Source organism: Panthera leo, chromosome B3 (genome assembly GCF_018350215.1).
Source record: "Panthera leo isolate Ple1 chromosome B3, P.leo_Ple1_pat1.1, whole genome shotgun sequence".
Classification (NCBI taxonomy): Eukaryota; Metazoa; Chordata; class Mammalia; order Carnivora; family Felidae; genus Panthera; species Panthera leo.
This window is the reverse complement of record NC_056684.1, coordinates 17056098-17075082: the sequence shown is the minus strand read 5'-3', so window position 1 is coordinate 17075082 and position 18985 is coordinate 17056098. Positions and strand designations below refer to the sequence as shown.

At 45.4% G+C, this 18985-nt stretch overlaps 1 protein-coding gene across 4 annotated transcripts in view; it reads left to right on the top strand.

The window, feature by feature from the left end:
- The window catches only part of IGF1R (insulin like growth factor 1 receptor), a 300773-nt gene that overhangs the window by 229908 nt on the left and 51880 nt on the right, over positions 1–18985 (top strand). For all 4 annotated transcript variants that reach the window (XM_042941109.1, XM_042941110.1, XM_042941111.1 and 1 more), the window contains 3 exons: positions 3660–3972; positions 8139–8287; positions 10409–10553. In XM_042941109.1, coding sequence (XP_042797043.1) covers positions 3660–3972; positions 8139–8287; positions 10409–10553 — 607 coding nt within the window. The remainder of the gene's footprint in view (positions 1–3659; positions 3973–8138; positions 8288–10408; positions 10554–18985) is intronic.

Sequence of the window (18985 nt, the reverse complement as noted above, 5' to 3'; positions counted from 1 at the left end):
TTCTGCCTATAAATAACATGATTTTACCTAATTTAAGCTTTTCTGAAATTCCTTCTGAAGTAGCTCCCGTCGCTGAAACAAAACCCTAATTCCCCAGCCTGTGTGCTGCTTGTGGCAAGAACTGACTGACCGTGCCGCTCCATGTAATGCACTCCTTTGAAGGGTCTCCGTGGACCACTGCCCAGAGATGCTATTTCCACTGGAATGGGGAATGGAATGCAAAATAAAGCTGCAGATACTTTGTCAGGGTTTTTCTTTCTTTCTTTCTCATACTGGAAATGCGCAACATTTGCATTTGGGTATAACTGATTACCAGCCGGTGCACGGGGATATTTTTTCATTGTTTTAAATGCTCTTGAGTTTTTAATACTATTTACTGTGAACGTCTGCTACTTATGATTTTACGTAGCATTTTATTTAAATCATAAGCGAGGGAAAGGGGGTTTCGCAAGCAGATACTGGTCCCAGTTTCTGGGACTCAGGGGGTTTTTTATGTTTATTTTTGAGAGCGGGGGTGGGGAGGGGGACAGAGGATCCTAAGTGGGCTCCAAGTTGACAGCAGTGAGCCCAACGCGAGGTTCGAACTCACAACCCGGGAGATCATTACCTGAGCTGAAGTCAGATGCTCAACCGACAGCCACCCGGGTGCCCTTCATCTGTGTTATTCTTTATTCTCATCCTTATCATGTTTCATCTTGCAGCTCTAGCCTCAGTACCTCTTCAAAACCTTCCCTGGTTCCCAGGGCATGCCATGCACCTCCATTCGCCCCTGTACTCAGCTGCCATATTGTCCATTCCTTGAGGGCAACATCTGACACACAGGTGCAGCACGTTGCTAAATGAACACTTGCTAAACAGGTAGATAACTAAAGGATAAATGGCCTTCTGTTCCTGTTACTAGTTTAAAAAACCTGAACCAAAGATACACAGTTTGTTTGTTCTTTAGATCTTGAGCCTTGAGGTTACCTCCATAATGGATATATTTGAAATTAAATAGTCTTTTAATCTATTTTATTATTAGATATGTTCATGTGTGAGAGCTGATGGTAGAACCTGTGTGTGTGCACGTATGCATGCACATGTCTGTGTGCATTTACTACAGATATGCAAGGCTTATAAATTCAAATTAGTGTTACCCTCTTCAAGATGGTCTCCTTGGTAGACAATATTTGTATCTCAACATTTTAGGAACTCCTGTCTATAACACATACTTTGTTGGTGTGCTTAGAGATAGTTACTTCTCGTTATTTGTTGGGTAGCTTAGTTTTTAGAAATAGCCAGAAGTCATTGAGGCAATCCTGGTAAACAAAAATGACATAAACCAACAAGAATGGTTGTCTTCTTTGCTTGTAAGTAGCTCTGAAGGTGTGCATCTCAGTTGGGATTTTTTCAGTTGGATCTAACGAATAGCAGGCACATAAATAAGATAAAAGTTTACTTCTCTCTCATCTAGAGAAGTCTAGAGGTAAGCAGTCCACGGTCATGAGGGACCAAGATCATTTTATCTTGTTCTACCTTCTTTTTTTTTTTTTTTTTTTTTGTTCTACCTTCTTAATGGCCTACCTCATGGTCCAAGATGGCTGCTTGAGCTTGATGCATTGATCCTACATTCCAGCCAGCAAGGAGGGAGGGCATGCTCACTCTGTTTTAAGGAATCTTCCAGTAAGTTCTAGCCAAAAGGTTTTCTTACATCTCACTGGCTAGGACATATGTCACTTCTAGCTACAAGAGAGGCTAGGAGAGGTAATATCTAGATATATTTTGGGGGCAACATGCCCAATTAAAAACTCAAGGTTCTATTAACAAAATAGATGAAAAGGATAGATAACGGAAGGCAACTTATCGTCTCTGCCAAAAGATGATTTCAAAGGAGACGCTTGCAAAATTATTTTAAGAAGCTCAACAGTATCCTGAGAATTTGTCCGTTTTCTTCAGAGGTGACAGTTTTTATTTGAATGTCCAAGTTCTGATGTCCATTTTTAAATTCACCTATTTGCAGTAAGATAGGAACTCTTGGATGCAACTGGTAGGGTGTAAATTGGCACAAACTTTCCAGAGCATAGTTTGACTTGGCGAGGTCAGTTCTGGAAATTGATCCTAAGGAAATAATTAAGGATTCTCATGAAGATTGCAGTGTTCATTGTAATAGTAAAATGTGGGAGTAAACAGAATGTCTCATAGTAGGAGACAGGTTATAACCTACACTATACTGTGAGATGCAATGCAGGTGTTAAGTGATTACGGAATCCACGGTATATTATGGCAAAAAATGGTTTCAGAATGGTTTGTTCTTTTTTTGTAGATATTTATATGTACATGCACATGCGTAGGAAGGGACCTGGGAGGGGCGTGGGGGCGTTCTACATGAAGGTATTAATAAAGGGGGCATTTGAGGCAAATGGACTAGATCTCCTATATATTTTCATTTCTTAATTGTGATCTCTGATACTATTTTGAGTACATATTTTGATTATAAGGAAAAACAATAGAATCTTCACTAAGTAATATATGTCAGAGTCAATAATATACATATTTAAATAATTTTGTGTTGTTTCCCAGCTCAAGAAAAAGTAGGAGACATCTAATACAAACCAGATTTCGTATTTTTGTTGATTTATATTTTATCTGCCAGTGAGGCTAACAGCCCCATGGAGTGTGATCATTACAGCATTGTTATGGAGACAAATGCTAGCTCATCTGCTTGGGACATGAATTGTGGATCTCTGGTTTTTAGGCACCGCTTTCACTTAAGTTGAGCAGAGGGGCTCAAAGGAGAATGTTTCTAATACGCTGTGAATCCTCCGGACTCAGAGACACTGCCCACCCACCCTTTTTTTTGTTGCTTTGTTTTGTTTTGTTTTTGTATTTGAGGAAAACAGTCCGCGCAGGGTCCTCTCAGTTATATAATAGGTTAAGATACGGGAGTAAGTTAATACCATCATTTTTTGGAATCAGACCTTTGATATCCAAGCAGACTCAAACTTCTCTAAAGCCATTTTGTAAACCTGAATAGTATGGTCTTTACTATATTCTAGGTTAATCATTTTTAAAGTAAATGATTTTTTAAACGATTTTAAGATACTCTTAATATCATAAATAATAAAATAATCTTTGAAATAACTATTTCTGCACACGGAGGCTTTTTAAGATATTCAAGGCATACATTCAAAATGCAGAATGAACAGCGCATAATGCTTTTTAAAGGAATAATACACCGTATTGTTCCCATAGGGCTACCACATTATCACATTGGCCTGGGGCAAACTTCTAATGTGGATGTTACTACCCTCATTTTATAGATGAGAAAAGAGAGAGGGTCAAGGTCAGAGAAGCTAATGACTCATCAGGAGCAAACCGGGAGCAAATAGGAGAGGCTGGACTTTAAACCTGGTCTCCTGACTCCAAATACAGAGTATATTCTCCCTGCCTTGATGAAAGTGTGATTAGGGTCTGTAATACTGTCTTTGCGAGTCAGTGGGGACTGCAGAGCGGGGTGGTCCGGTAGGTGGGTGGGTGGTAGGTTGTCGGTCACTGGAGAGATCCGGTGGGGATGAGGGGGGGGGGGGGGGTGGGGAGGGGCCGGCCACCATGCAGGCCAGGCCCGGAGGAGGCTGTCCAGCCCCTGCCAGTCTCACACGCTGTCCCCTCCGCCCCCACAGTGTGCCCGAGCGCGTGCGGGAAGCGGGCTTGCACGGACAGCAACGAGTGCTGTCACCCCGAGTGCCTGGGCAGCTGCAGCGCGCCGGACAACGACACGGCCTGCGTGGCCTGCAGGCATTACTACTACGCCGGCGTCTGCGTGCCCACCTGCCCGCCCAACACCTACCGCTTTGAGGGCTGGCGCTGCGTGGACCGCGACTTCTGCGCCAACATCCCCAGCGCCGAGAGCAGCGACTCCGAGGGGTTCGTGATCCATGACGGCGAGTGCATGCAGGAGTGCCCCTCAGGGTTCATCCGGAACGGGAGTCAGAGGTCAGTCCTGCAGTCCCCACTTTTCCACCCCCACCTCCATCCACCACCCCCCCCCACCCCCGGGGAGCAGGGAGGTTTGCGCTGCCCTTGTTCCATCTGGGCGGTGGGAACCCCCGGAGGTTAAGAGCGATGGGTCCACTTGAGAGGACAGGCGTAACTGACATTTTGTAGGAGATTCTAGGAGGAGTTGGACAATAATAGTAATAATAATGATAAATACAATAATAATAATATAATAATAATAATAATAATAATAATAATAATAATAAATGGCTTGCATTTGTTGTGGAAGTGTACTGCCTGGCCATTTGAAATTAAGTACCTGACTTGCTGGCCTAGGTACAGCATGGAGGTCACTCTCTCCCCTCTCTGCACTTGCCAGGCTACCATCCAGGCCATGCTGGGGTGTGGGGGAGACCTGGGAGGGCTGTAGACTTAGGATGGCCCTGCCCCACTTCCTGCCACTCGGCACAGGCCCAGTGAAGTCTTTGGGAGCACAGGCGGAAAGCCAAGCCAAGCCAAGCCCTGACCAGCATCCCTGGGGCAGCCTGCGGGCCCAAAAGTCCGATAACACAAGCTCCATCCTGTGCCCATGCCAGCAGCACCAGACTAACCGGCAGCTTATAAAGTAACCTGTTGTCCGTCAGCACCTGCTCCTCTCGCTCGCTGGCTTCCTCCACCGTCACCTTCCCTCGTTTTTGTCCGTCTCTCTCGTTTTCCTTCCTGAACGTGGGGACTTCACTTGGGAAGCAAAGAAGTTGTCCACAGCAGAGACCATCCCCCTCGTGCATGCCCACCGGGCTTCCGTAAATTTGTTGTTGGCTTATGTTTTTCAAAAAGCAATAATAGCATTGTTGTAAAATAGGGAACTATAGCCCTGGTATCAAAAGAAGACTAGGGATATGGGGTTGTTCTTCCCTCCTGTCCAGAGGACTTTTAGGGAAGAATAGTTCAGTTGCAGTGGGCCAAATGCTTCCTTCATGATTAGCTTAGCACCAGGAGACCCTTATGTGCCTGGGTTCTGTAGCAATCTTCTGCAAGTAAAAAATACTATTAGAAAAGTAAACACTAATTTTGAATGTGCAACTCACCTGCTTTTTGCTGCAGTCTATTTCTGGTAACTGCACCAAGCAGTTTTATTTATTTATTTTGAGAGAGAGAGAGCACCCATGCACAAGCTGGCGAGGGTGGGGGTGGTTGGGGGTGCGGGCCAAGAGAGCAAGAATCCCAGAAGGCTCCGCGCTGTCACTGCAGAACCAGACACGGGGCTCGAACCCATGAACCGTGAGCTCAGGATGGGAGCCTAAACGAAAAGTTGAACACTTAACCCGCTGAGCCACCCAGGCACCCCTCAAGCAAGTCTTTCGAAAGGGGATTGTGTATTCCAGTGTAATATTTGGAGATGTGGCTTATACCCTAGGCTTAATTTCAAAACAAAGCTAGAACTGACATTATTTCATAATATTAGACATAGAACAGCTTTTCACCTGTTATAATGGCTTTAACTAAAAGATAGTGTGCCAGGGACTCACAATGAGCTCTAAAGTATACACGTTCCACCCAGAATTAAGTCTACCACATTGTAGTCCCCTTTTATTGGCAGACTTAGAACTTAGGAGGGCTTTCCCAGTGCCCTGGGCAATGCCTGGAACCCACATGAGGCGCAGCTATGCTTCCTCCGTGGGAGTGGGAATGGAGATAGGGCAGCTGGTGCAAGAACTGGGGGTGCTACCATCTTTGTCCTCGGGGTACCCAGTCCTGCAATGTAGTGCGCCAGAAGGAAGGGAGTGCTAAGCATTTCAACAGTGTTGTTTCTCCCACTGCAGTGCGTTTTCAAAGAATCGAGCTGTTATTTTCCCTACCAGCCCTTATAGTCTGTTCAGAGCTACAGATATACCTCTTCTATTTTAAGATAAAACACCGTCAAGAAAGAATAAATACCCCTCTCAGCCTTTAAGGCCTATTTGACACTGAGTTTAAAATATTTATTAATGCTGTTTATACCCTCTCCGTACCAGAATGGATTCAAGGAAGCTTAATCTATAAACATGTAATCAGAGCACTTCCTTGGAAAAACATTTTTAAAGTGCTAGATGATTCCTAGACAGTTTAGCAAAGGTGTTTGGTTCAGAAATTGCTATTTGAATAAAACGTCAGGGAAAACTAAACATACACTTAACACGCGACCCTAGAAGTTATACTACTGGACATTCATCCCAGAGAAATGAAAACATACGTCCACAGAACAACAGGTGCACAGTTGTTCATAGCAGTTTCATTTGTAATAGCCAAAGACTGAAAACAACTTAGATGTTCCACAGTAGGTAAATGGTTAAGCACGCTGTGTTACATGCATACCATGGAGGAATAATTCAGCAATATAAGGGAGCAGAGTGTTGAAATACACAACAACTCGGATAGATCTCAAGGACGTTATGCTGTGTGTCAAAAGGTCTCATACTATGCCAGAGACTCATATGCCAGTCTCAAAAGGTCACATACTGTGTAACTCCATTTATATAACAGTCTCAAAAATGACAAAATTCCCGTGATGGAGAACAGATCGGTGGTCACCAGGAAGGAGTTAGGGAAATGAGGACAGGGTGGCTGTATGGGAGAGCTTCGTGAGGTACGTCTGTAACTTGACTGCATGAAGATCACACAAGAGATAAGATGACACACACAGAATTATAGGTACATTGTAGCAGTGTTAATTACCTGGTTTTGCTATTGCATTATTATTATAGAAGATGTAACCTTTAGATGATGAAAGTAGGTGAGGGGTCCAGGAGACCTTTCTGTACTCTATAACTTTCTGTGAATCTGTAATTATTTCAAGGAAAAAAAAAAAGGTTTTTGAAAGGGAGGGTGGGTGTATTATGTGGTGTGTAGGTGAGTTAGAAGTAATAAACGACCAACAAAAAGTGCTGAAGGGAAGCTACTACCCACGGTAGAAGTAAGAATGTTGTGTGTGATGTTACAGGAGAGAGAAATCTGCCTTTCTGGGCTTGGCCCAGCTCCTTGGGAAACGTTGCCTGGCATTCTCCTGACATGAAATGGGAAAAGAACAGGGAAATTTTGTTTACCTATGAGCTTATAAACAAAACAAACTCCTGCGCCATTGCCTTAGATATGCAGGAAAGTTCCATTAAAAAAAAAAAAAAAAAAAGACTTTCATGAGAAGAGAGTTACAACTGCTTTCTTGAATGTTTTTTACTTACCTTCATGAAGTTGAAAAGACCATTCAAGAACAACACTGGAAATACACCTGGCTCATCAGTTCACCATTCTGTTTATTACACACATGTTCCATAAGGTTGTACCTTTTATTTTGTTTGGAAATCAACCCACTTTGATCCCGGGTCTGTGGTTCAGCAACCTGATGAGCATTTTGTCCGCTGTTTCTTAAACAACCATAGGTGATCAGGAGAAGTGCCAGTCTCACTCACTGATCCCTGAATCTTGGTGGTTAGCAGGATGTTTGGGATAGCGTTTGAAACAGGAGTTCATTACAAAGTAGTGCAAGTTCCTCGCTTTCATCGCGTGTACAGTGGAGAAAACCACCCAGATCCATTTATAAGTTGCTGCAAAACACCGTCCAGACATAATTTCATTTGTGCTTTAGCAAGAAAATGATGGATCTGTGCTATTCCACATGCCTTTGGGAATCCCTCACTGGGTTTGGTTGGGAGGCGGGCCTCGAGAGTTAGTATCCCCTTTGTGGCGGAGACACCGCTGGCCCTGTGCTCTCCCTGTGCAGTCTCCCAGGCTGTGCCAGGGAAGGCCACAACATCGGAGAGCGGCCCCATTTTCCACAGGAGCCACCAGCGAATGTGTCCTTTCTTCCAGGCTGTTTTCTCCCACATGGAACCAGCTGGCTCCCCAGCCGATAGGATGCCTCAAGGGTGCACCACATATTTTGTCTGGAAACAAGAGGCACGCTTTTCCTTTGTAGGCACTTTCTCCTTTTGGTTGCAACTTGAGTGGCTTATCCTGGGTGGCTTAGGGATGAGATGTGGCGTGCTCACTTATGTGCTTCAGAACCGTTGCATTTTGTAACATGTGCCGCAAAAACAACCAGAATAAAAGCGTACCTTCATGATTTTTTTTTTTTTAATGCACGGAGCCTGACTCAGTTCTCTTGGTTGATTCTTTATCTTCAACAGCATGTACTGCATCCCTTGTGAAGGTCCTTGCCCCAAGGTCTGCGAGGAGGAGAAGAAAACAAAGACCATTGATTCTGTTACCTCTGCTCAAATGCTCCAAGGATGCACCATCTTCAAGGGCAATCTGCTCATTAATATCCGCCGAGGCAGTAAGTATTCCATCCCCCCGGAAGAGATGGCTGGATCCCTTGGTTTCCTTTTGTTGCTGTCTTTCCTTCCCATCCGTGCCTCACAACTGCAGTACGGGCCTAGAAAAACAACATGGTGTATAAGCCTCGTGCCCAACACCTGTTTTTTGAGTTTCCCTTCAAGATAAAAAAACAGATTGAAAGGCAGTCTGTTTTTTAGTCGTGGGCTCAGTGTCGATTCGCGCTGTGGGTCGCCACTCGTCTTTCTGTTAGTCCCATCGCCCCTGCAGGAGATGCAGGTCCCAACACACACAAGCCCCAGAGGAGGCTGGTAGACCAAAGGTATGACCCTGCAGCCTGCAGCTGGAGCGAGATCACGTGGCTCCAAGTCCAAAGAGTTTTGGTTACTTGAATGTATTGAGGAGACTGAGCAAAGAGAAGAGTTTAATGATACCACTTTGAAATTTTATTGAGTCCAAAGAGTGGTTAATCTCCTAATTTACTTTGGAGAGCCGGAAAAAAAAAAAATATAAGTGCATGTCATCAAAGCTTCAGTCTTCACCCCTGTAAGATTGCCATCATTTGGAGTAGATGGCATTCCTGGTAATTGCATGTGTGCAGAAGCATTACTCATGGACTTATTCTGTGATATTTTTGTTTCTGATCTTCAGCTGACAACAGCTTCTAGCCTTAAATTCTCCATCACTGGGACCACTCAGTCAAGGTACTGATGATCGTTGCCTACACTAGAATAAAAGTAGTAAGAACACCTCGAGGTTCCCTAAATCCTTTTGGGGAGAAATCTTTACAGATGGAGAAAAAAAAAAAAAGACTGATTTATTTATTCTGTGAATTTACTTGTCCTTAATACTCTGTGTTCAGTGAGTGAGCGGAGCTCTTATAGTTTCAAGATGGCAGAGACATGTTTATGCTCAGTCCATTTGGAGTTTTTGAAACCCCTGATTTTTCATAACACTTTTGACACAACCACCACAGAGATAGCTTGGCATCTCTGGCTAGAATTTTCTTACCCTTAAGGTGCTTCTAAAGCTTTATTCCTTTGGCTCTTACTAGATTTCTTAATTTTTGAAAAGATGTCCTTATCCCTAGAACATATCCTTTAAGTACCAAACCTTCTTCTTCTTTTTTTTTTTTAAATGTTCATATCAGGCATGCATCCCGCCCCACATTTAAAATTCAGGATCTTTTCCTTGAAATATCAACTGCAGGCAACTTCCTGTGTTTATAACAAGATTCCAGCAAATACACCATTGATATATTATGTTGTTTTCACATAGGTAGTAGTAGCAGCTCTTTCTCCAACTATTCTCTCGTTATGAAAAATCTTACATGTCGTTATAAAAACCCTCAGAAAAAAATTATGTGTGTGTTATAAAAAACCCTCAGAAAAAAAATCATGTGTGCGTTATAAACACACTCAGAAAAAAATCATACGTGTGCATTATAAAAAACACTTAAAAATCATGTGTGCGTTATAAAAACGCTCAGAAAAAAATCATATGTGTGCATTATAAAAAACATTTAGAGAAAAATCATATGTGTGCATTATAAAAACAGAAGCACAGAAACGAATTTTTAAACATCACCAGCAGATAACCATCATTAACATTTTGGTGTGTTTTCTTCCCATCTTAGTAAGATGGACCCTTTAAATATAGATCCCTGTATCTTAGGAACTAGAAATGCAGCAAAGGCAGTTCCTAATGAGACCGAGAAAACGTTGTTTATTTAGTCATGCCCTTGTACTGTGGAGGCAGCACTGTCTGTTGACAGAGCGTATTAAAAGACATTCCCCAGATTTGTCAGCCTTCGCTAATTGGCAGTCTGGTATTTATGATTTTACATTCTGTTAATCAGCCCGGGAGCTATGGTACCCAGCCTTCTAGAGAGTCTCCTTCCCCTGACTCTTGTGGGGCCCTGTCCCAGGAGAGGTTGTTCAAAGTCAAGCCCAGGGAAGTACGTTTTTGACAGGGATGGCAAGTTCCTGCACCAGCGGCCTGAGCCTCTCAGTGGCACCACGACCTGCCACGGAATCGTTCTCCAAACACGTTTGTGGGAAGCCGAGTGTGGCATCCTCATGCTTCGCGAACGCTCGCTAACGCGGCCCCCCTCTTCGTGCAGATAACATTGCCTCGGAGCTGGAGAACTTCATGGGACTCATCGAGGTGGTGACAGGCTACGTGAAGATCCGCCATTCCCACGCCTTGGTCTCCTTGTCCTTCCTCAAAAACCTTCGCCAGATCTTAGGAGAGGAGCAGCTGGAGGGGTAAGTGCTCCGAATGTCATGAGCCGACATCCTCCTTTTACAAAAGAAGCAGCGTGCTTTTAAGACTCTGCGTTACTAAGGTGAGGGCCCTTTCTTGTTAGGAGGAAGCGAAGGTATTGCGGGTCCGACGCTACCTGCGTGATGGCCCATGTCCTCAGGTGGGGTCTCACAGACGCTTGACTCCGTCCGTGGGATGTTGCTGTTTTGGAAAAGTGTGTTGTGACCCGTCGATCATGGGCTGCGTGTCTACAAGACAGGGGTGCTGATGGGGACCCTCTGTGCCAAAAGCAATAGAAATAGGTCTAAGGTGCTTAATCATCATTTGCATGACTCTTATCTACCTCAGGATGCTACACACTGTGGAAAACCATTCTGTCTTTTAAAATACAGTTGACCCTTGGTTTGAACAATGTGGTTTGAATCACACGGGTCCCCTTATACACAGTTTTGTTTGGATAAATACAGTGCAGTACTGTAAATGTTATTTTCCTTATAATTTTTTAACTAACATCTTCCCCAGCTGACTCTGGTGTAGGGGCACAGTATATAACACATATAATATATGAAATATGTGTTAATCAATTGTTGATAGGACGACTTCTGGTCAACAGTAGACTGTTAGTAGATAAGTGTGGGGAATGTCAAAAATTACGTGTGCGTTGGTGGCTATGCAGAGTGCAGCACCCTAACCCCCACGTTGTTCACGGGTAAACTATATATGGGAATGTAAGCGATCTGGAGGAGTCTTGATAGTTCATTTTGTTACACAGAAATCATGAGTCACAAAATTGTTTTATCAATTAGTGTACAGGATTTATACTACTGGTAGAATTTTTTGCCTTCTGCAGAAGTATGCTTTGTGATCGGGGCTTTTAAACTAGCTGGAGGCTTTTCACTACCAGGTAAACAAGAGTTGATGTTTCTTGCTACGGTTTCTTTCTAGAAGTTAGCCTGCGTGTACCTCTGCATACATACCTTTCTCTTCATACTCCCTTTCAATACAACTCTTGCCTGGCTTTAAGCTTTGCAATAAAAGGAGACATTCATTAAAGAGCGAATTCCTTCTAAAGAGAATTTGGGGAAATCATTTAGGAAAGAAAGAGGTGGGAAGGTCATGGGAAAGGTTGTCCTTGCTGATTTATCTGCCCCGACTGGATAGAGTTACCCCATAAGGGTTTCTTTATAGCCTCCCTGCTTTTCTCAGACTAACTCTTGGTCAGTCTTAAATTCTTAAAATTCCATCATCTGATACAGCTAAAGAGAGAGGGCAGCCCTTCATTCCATCCTGGAAAAGCACACTGTCCTCCCCACTGGGAACACTGATTCTCGAGGAAAAAAAAAACTTTCTTTCTCCCCACAAATCCAAGAAGGCTGCCACTGTGCCCCACAGTGTCCCAAGTCACTTGTACATCAAGCTGGGGCTCTGCCATTTTGGGGTGCTGGCTACTTTTTGTTACATGAAATCTTAGAGTGAAGTTTAGCACAGCTCTTTTTCTCTCCAGGTTTGTGTTTCTGGGATCCCTCGTGTTGGTAAGCACTTTTCCTTTGGCAGGCCGGTATCAGCAACTTTTCCTGCTGCTTAAAGATACACGTTCCCCCCCTCCCCCAGGCTGACAAGTGATATACATAGAGATGAAAGCTGGGAGGAGAGTGTAATTTTTATTAGGAATGGTTATACGAGGGGATTACCTTTCAGTCGCGTGGCCACTGAAAAGTATGATGCCCTTAAAGCTGAGATACTTAGCTGAGAACTAAGACTGATTTTTATTTGTAGGGATGTAGATAACACATTTCTGACTACCTGAAGTTTGTATAGAACCTGAAGTCCCGGTGGGGGCTCTTTAAAGGATGCCTGTCATTGCTCAGGTGTTTGGGACTCCTCCAGGCTCCAGGATGCTTCAGGCGCCCGCCTGCTATTAACGTTTTCGATGACAAGGGAAGGCAGATGGGGCTGTGGGTTTTCACACCCCGCTGCTGATCAGTGGCCCTTGTAGGCTCCGAGGATGCTGGGCTTCCAGCCTTTAATTCCTATGTGCTGCTTCTTGGAGTCTGTCTGTCTGTCTCTTCCTCTCTCTCTCTCTCTCTCTCTCTCTCTCTCTCTCTCTAGAGAGACTACTACTTTAGAGAGAGAGAGAGAGAAACCATGAGCAGGAAGGAAGAGAGAGAGAATCTTAAGCAGACTCCTTGCTCAGCTCAGAGCCTGAGGCAGGGCTCGATCCCACAACCCCGAGACCCTGAACCAAAAATGAACAGTTGGGTGCTTAACTGACGTAGCCACCCGGGCGCTCCTTGGGGGTTCTCTCTTTAGCTGGGGTGCTTGAGACTCTTGCCTGTCTTGGTGGGAGTTGCGTTCTCTCATGGGCCTTCCCCACCCATGACCAAAAAAGGTTTCGGTCATCGTCACTTGTGATGAACGCCCCTACAGCTCTTTGCACCAGGTGTGCCCACCAGCAACAACTCAATTCTTTGTTTTGCATCCTGAAACTTAGGAAGAGCATTCGTTCCAGCCCTTCACCAGCTCTCCCCACGCCTGCAAGGAGGGAAGGGTCAGAGAGAGGCAGAGAAGAAAGGAATATGATAAAAATAAATACCAACAACAGTGCAGAAGCAGAACTTGCAAGGTGCTCCCAGGGAAGGGAAAGGAATGTGCCACGGGCATGAGAAAGAGGCAGATAATCTGATTACAAAGATCCCAGGGTGGCATTTGACATGGGCCTCAAAGTGTTTCCAGAAACACTCAGAAAGCAGAAGGTGAAGAGGGCAGTTCAGGATAGGGCAGCAACCGCAAAGGCGGCGAGTTGGGGCATCCTGGGACCTGTTTGGCAAATAATGCTGGAGAGGTAGGTGGTATTAGAATTACGTAAGGTGTTATGCACCCAGGCGTGGAGGTTATAATTTAGGTAAGCGATGGAATGTATCCTTTCGAGCCCGAGGAGAGTTAGCAGAGCGGCCTGGACATTTCGTTTCTGTGCGCCTTTGGTTTAAGCCAAGGTAATTTTTATCCCAGTGCTTTCCAAACTTTGCGACACGTTAGAATCCTCTTGGGTGGGGACAGGTAAAAGAAAAATCCCAGTAGCCCAAGTGGCACTCCCAGTGTGGTCAGGATGTTTGGGGGTGGGATCCAGGCGCCAATGATTTTCTTAAGAATCCGAGGTGATTTCACTGTGTAGCCACAATTGGATACCATTGCTGTGTCCTGTCATTTCTTCTCCTCAACGTGTGCCTCCTCAAAGCACTTTGCCTCTTTTCCTAAATATTTTCTTGTCACACTACTGCCTTAAAGGACATGTTTCTTGAACTTCTGTAGCTGACAAGAACACTAATAAGTGCCACCATTTGGCTCAATGGAAGTTTCATAGCATTTTGTTTGGATGGAGAGCAGACAAGTCCATAGCACAGGGATCCTTCTATCTGAAGACCTTGGCTTTCCAGACTGGAACTGAGATCTACCTCTGAGTCCCTTGCGCAACCCAGACCACGGAGTCAAGCGCAGAACATGAAGCTCAAGCATTTTACCTGGAGTGGAGCTCGAGTCTGTATTCCAAGCTAGCCGATTTTGTAATCTGATTTCCAGGGCGGCGAAAGATGTGGGCAGAATCACATCTGAACAGGCAGCAAGGTACTTGGCGGCTGGAAGAACAGGGCCCGACAGCATGAGGCAGTCATCAGTCTGTCCGCAAGCACTCAGACCTCCAGGTTTCCTCGAGGACGTGACTCAGGCTGCATACTGTGATGTGTTTCTAGACTAATAGCCTTAGACATTGAGAAATCAAGGTTTTTCTGCTACTTAAGAAGGAAATGGGTCTTGTAATACACACGTGTAAGATTTATATAAAATGACTAATTTTTAAGCCCTGGAATAGAAAACAATATTTCTGCTATCTTGACAGTTCCTTCATTTGGACACCCTTATTTTTTTATGGCATCAGACAAATGAGGAGTTAGAATTTCAGATTCTTTGGTGCCCAAGGATCGTTGCTCCAAAAAGCATAAAAGCAGATGCAGGTAGCAGGGGATATAAGAATTGAAAACCTTGGGTGCCTTTAGGCATCTCTGTGCTCACTATCCTACCACTTGACTTTGCAAAACTTGGCGCTTCATCCTGCCTTCCTGCAACTCTCAGATTAGGCTGCAACAGGGCTGTGGGGACTTTTAAAAATAAAGACTCAACCATATGACTCAGCAATTCCAGGCTCTACCCAGTATCTTCCCAAGAGAAATGAAAACGTGCCCACACAAGACCTGAATGTGAATGTTCCTAACAGGATTATTCATGATGGCCCACCCCCCACCTCAAAAAAAAACAAAAACAAAAACAAAAAAACACTGGAAACAGTCCACATGTCTATCAACAGATGAATGGATAAACTGTGGCACAATGGAATACTATTCAACAATAATATAACAACATGGGTAACCCTCAGAAACATTGAGCTAAGTGGGAAAAAAGCCAGACACAAAAGGCTGCACATTACGTGATTCCATTAGTTTCTACAAAAAACAAAACTGTGGAGACGGCAAGCAGATTGGTGAAGGCTGGGGGTAGGGGCAGAGACTGACCAGCGTTGTCAGGGAGGGAACTTTGACATCGTGGAAATATTCCGAAACTGCATTGTGGTGATGGTTGGACAGCTGTATAAATTTATGAAGCTCATGGCTCTGTACACTTATGATGGGTACAGTTTTTGGTAGGTAAATTCTACCTCACTAAAGCTATTTAGAAAAAAAGGGGAAACGTTCTGAGTTTCTGTCTGGTGCCTAGTGGCACTTGAATATAAATGCCCGCCCTTGCTGAGCCCCCAAGTTGGTGCAGATATCGGATTTGGGGGAGATTGGATGTGGTGTAAAGCCGCATCTGTGAAAAGGCCAAATCCTGTATCTGTTGCAGATTGCTAGGATGCTGGAGACGGTCCTCGTGTGCTGGATTCTGATGCCCCCTAGAGACAGCCGGAAAGAGTCTATGGTTTCTCCGAGAAATGAAAGGGAACGATCAGCTGTGTATTTGCAGATTTTTTTTTTTTTTCAATTTGTCAGTAAGGGCTGAAAGGCAGGAATATCCCTTCTACCCCCGTAGTTTGAACTCCTAGCCCTCAATCCCCTTTTTCCCAGCCTGGGAGAAGCCAAATAAGACACTGCCTAGAGTTGTTGCTTAGTGAGCGGTGGAGATGATGCTCAGACCCTGATGTTTGCATTCTCCAATGCAGTGCTCCAAACACTGGCCCTGGAGCTGTCTTCTGTGCACCATGCAGATTCCCAGCCCTTTCGCTTTCCTTTGCTTCCACATCCTTCCTGCCCTTCATTAGAGCAGGTGGGGAGGTGGTCGTTATTGGTTACTCAAGGAAGACAGCCCCAAGATTGGAGCCATGAATAAAACACCTGAGTGTCTAGTATATACTAGGTATTTAGAATATATCAATACAGTTAGGGGCGCCTGGGTGGCTCGGTTGAGTGTCCGACTTCGGCTCAGGTCATGATCTCACAGTCCGTGGGTTCGAGCCCCACGTTGGGCTCTGTGCTGACAGGTTGGAGCCTGGAGCCTGCTTCAGATTCCGTGCCTCCCTCTCTCTCTGCCCCTCTCCTGCTCGTTCTCTCTCTCTCTCTGTCTCTCTCTCTCTCAAAAATAAACATCACAGGGGCGCCTGGGTGGCTCAGTCGGTTGGGTGACCGACTTCGGCTCAGGTCACGATCTCACGTTCCGTGAGTTCGAGCCCCGCGTCGGGCTCTGGGCTGATGGTTCAGAGCCTGGAGCCTGCTTCCGGTTCTGTGTCTCCCTCTCTCTCTGCCTCTCCCCCATTCATGCTCTGTCTCTCTCTGTCTCAAAATAAATAAACGTTAAAAAAAATTTAAAAAAAATAAAATTAAATTAAAAAAATAAACATTACAAAAGAATATAAATCAATACAGATAATATACAGGTATCCTCAAGGAAATGATGGATTGCTTGCAACCCACCTGAATTGGTCTACATTTTGTCTGATGGGGCCCACCCAAGTACAGAAACAAACATCTTTTGCCACACAAGGAGGGCTGGGAGTCAGGATATCAATACCTATAAAACCCGGGCATCTGTGTGACTACAGAAAAATAAACAACTTAATTTTTTTATATATATTCTATGAATGTAAAGGCAGTAAGCTTAGAAACAATTAGGAAATCACATTGATTAATTGACGTATATAGCCATTTCCTTTAGGAAACAATGAAAATCTGTGAGTGTGTGTGTGCCTGTGTGTGTAAATGTGCAGGCAAGTCTCTCTGCCTTTTACCGTCTCTTAATTTTCACCTAATCATGGGAGGGAAGTTTGGGGCGGAGCCAGGCCCCAACCTGGGGTTGGAGAAACAAGAACACTATTGACAGGCAGCTCCTGATGGCTTGGTTATTATTTTGACGAGGGTTTTATTTTTGCTTCTTCTGTCGCTCACACAGGCTCCATAATGCCTGGGTTTTATTGATACTGGTATCCTGGCCCCAGGCCTTCTCAGTGTTGTAAAAAATGTTTGTGTTTACTGTAAAAAGATAATCTTGCTTTTCAAAGTGATTAATCACATACACAGAATTTCAGTGTGCCTGCCACTCATTTGTCAAGTTCCTGATTTATAATTCATGCTTCCTCCATGGGGAAAAGCATGTTTTGTTCAGAAGGTATTTTCCGTGTAGTTCTGTTCCCTGCCAGTGAAATCCGTTTACTAAAAGGAAGCCTCACCCCGAGTTGAGACAGGAGCTTGACCTGGTTAATTGGCCTGCACTCCCGGCCTAGAGGTTTCTGCACCAACCAGATCTTGTCCCCTGGGACCAAGACAGGAACCTGGGAGCAGCCAGACCCTTTGGGGTTTGGTGTCGGCACTGCAGAGTGTCCTTCAGAGCAGGAAGTAACCGTGGGCAAGAATGGGAGAATAGGAGGCATCTGTTTCCACCTGCAAACCCCTCCGTCAGTTGTATGCATGCATCACCCTGCTTTCTGCAGCCTGGCAGTGCGGGGGTGGGGGGGGGGGGGAAGAGAGTGGCCACTGGCCCAAGGGGATGGCCCATCTCACCTTGCCACGTCCCAGCGCTCCCCAGTTGTACACATGGCCTTGCGTTGCGTATGCTGAGTCTCGACTCATTTGGACAACATGTCATGTTCCTTTTTCAGTGGATATACGTGTTAGGGAGTAACATACTTCCCGAAAGGAAAGTATTACTGCCTCGCAAGTTTTGGCCACCTGGTTTGGTGGCCATGAATGTGTCAGGAGACCTCAGGGTGGGTTAGTGAGGAGCCTGGCTTGGTTTGAGAGGTGCTGCCTTTGGACTTACTTGGCCCACTGGACCCTGTGTGGGCAGGACTCCCACCACCACCACCCCTGCACGTGTGTGGACGGACAGCGCCCAGTGCTTGTCGGGGGGCTGGGCTCAGGCTGGTGGGGCAGATTCCAGCTCAGCGTTGTGACTTCTCCCGGGCATTAGGGTCTTGGACTCCTAAAACCAACAGGGAGCTCAGATGTTCATACCCCTTGTTGTCCTGACTGTGTGTTCATACCCTCCTAGTCCTATGAGTGAACCAGACTGATGGCTACAGAAAGTTCTAAGTGAACTGCCCATGGCTACGTGGCTCATTCATGGCATTTGTAGTCCTGAACCCCTGTCTCCGAACTCCCTTGTGAATTCCCATGAGTGCATCACAAGTCTGCTTGGCAGCATTTTAACCATAAGTTTTGCTTTCTTAATGAATGAGACTCAGGCTGGGGATTGACAAGGCAGGTGGAGGTCCTGGTCTGAGTATACATGAAGAACCTCACCAGGTGCAGAGAGGGGCCCATGGACACAGCCTCTAGGGAAGAAGAGGGCTTTACACTTCTGTCTGGCTCTCTTGGCCCTGGAAAGGGGGCTGGATCCTTTCTTCCCAGCAGTTTGTGTATTGGATCCTTAAGTGGATCTTAGAAATAGCTCAAAGTGCTGTACCAATTCCGTTTTGTATAAAGTGCTCGAGTGAGCCCCGGATAGAGCCTGAGGCTGGGGACCAGGAGGAGGAGAAGACAGGTTCGAGGTCTATGTGGAGCTGACCTTTCAGCCCAGAGGACTTGGATGGGCAGCAAGGTCCTGCCTGCTTGGTTTCCCCAGGGACCTGGAGAAAGGGGCGTTATTGTGTGGATCTTTCTCCAGACCCCTAAGCTGTAGCTATCTGCTCTCCCACCTCCCGGAGCATGGATTTCTCTCTGGGTAGCCAGAGCTGTTGCTGATTCCGCCGTCCTCCCATCTTCCCTTCCGTCGACAGGTGGAGCCGCTGCTTCTGTGTCCGCCCATAACTCACTCGGTCAGCTCTGGACCTCCAGCCCCTTGTCAGTGCCCAGCACCTGTTAGACCAGTGCTTCTGCCGGTGCGATCCCGGCACCTGAAGGTGTCAGCACCACTGAGGTGCAGGGTGCAGGTTAGCAATGCAGATTCTTGGCCCACA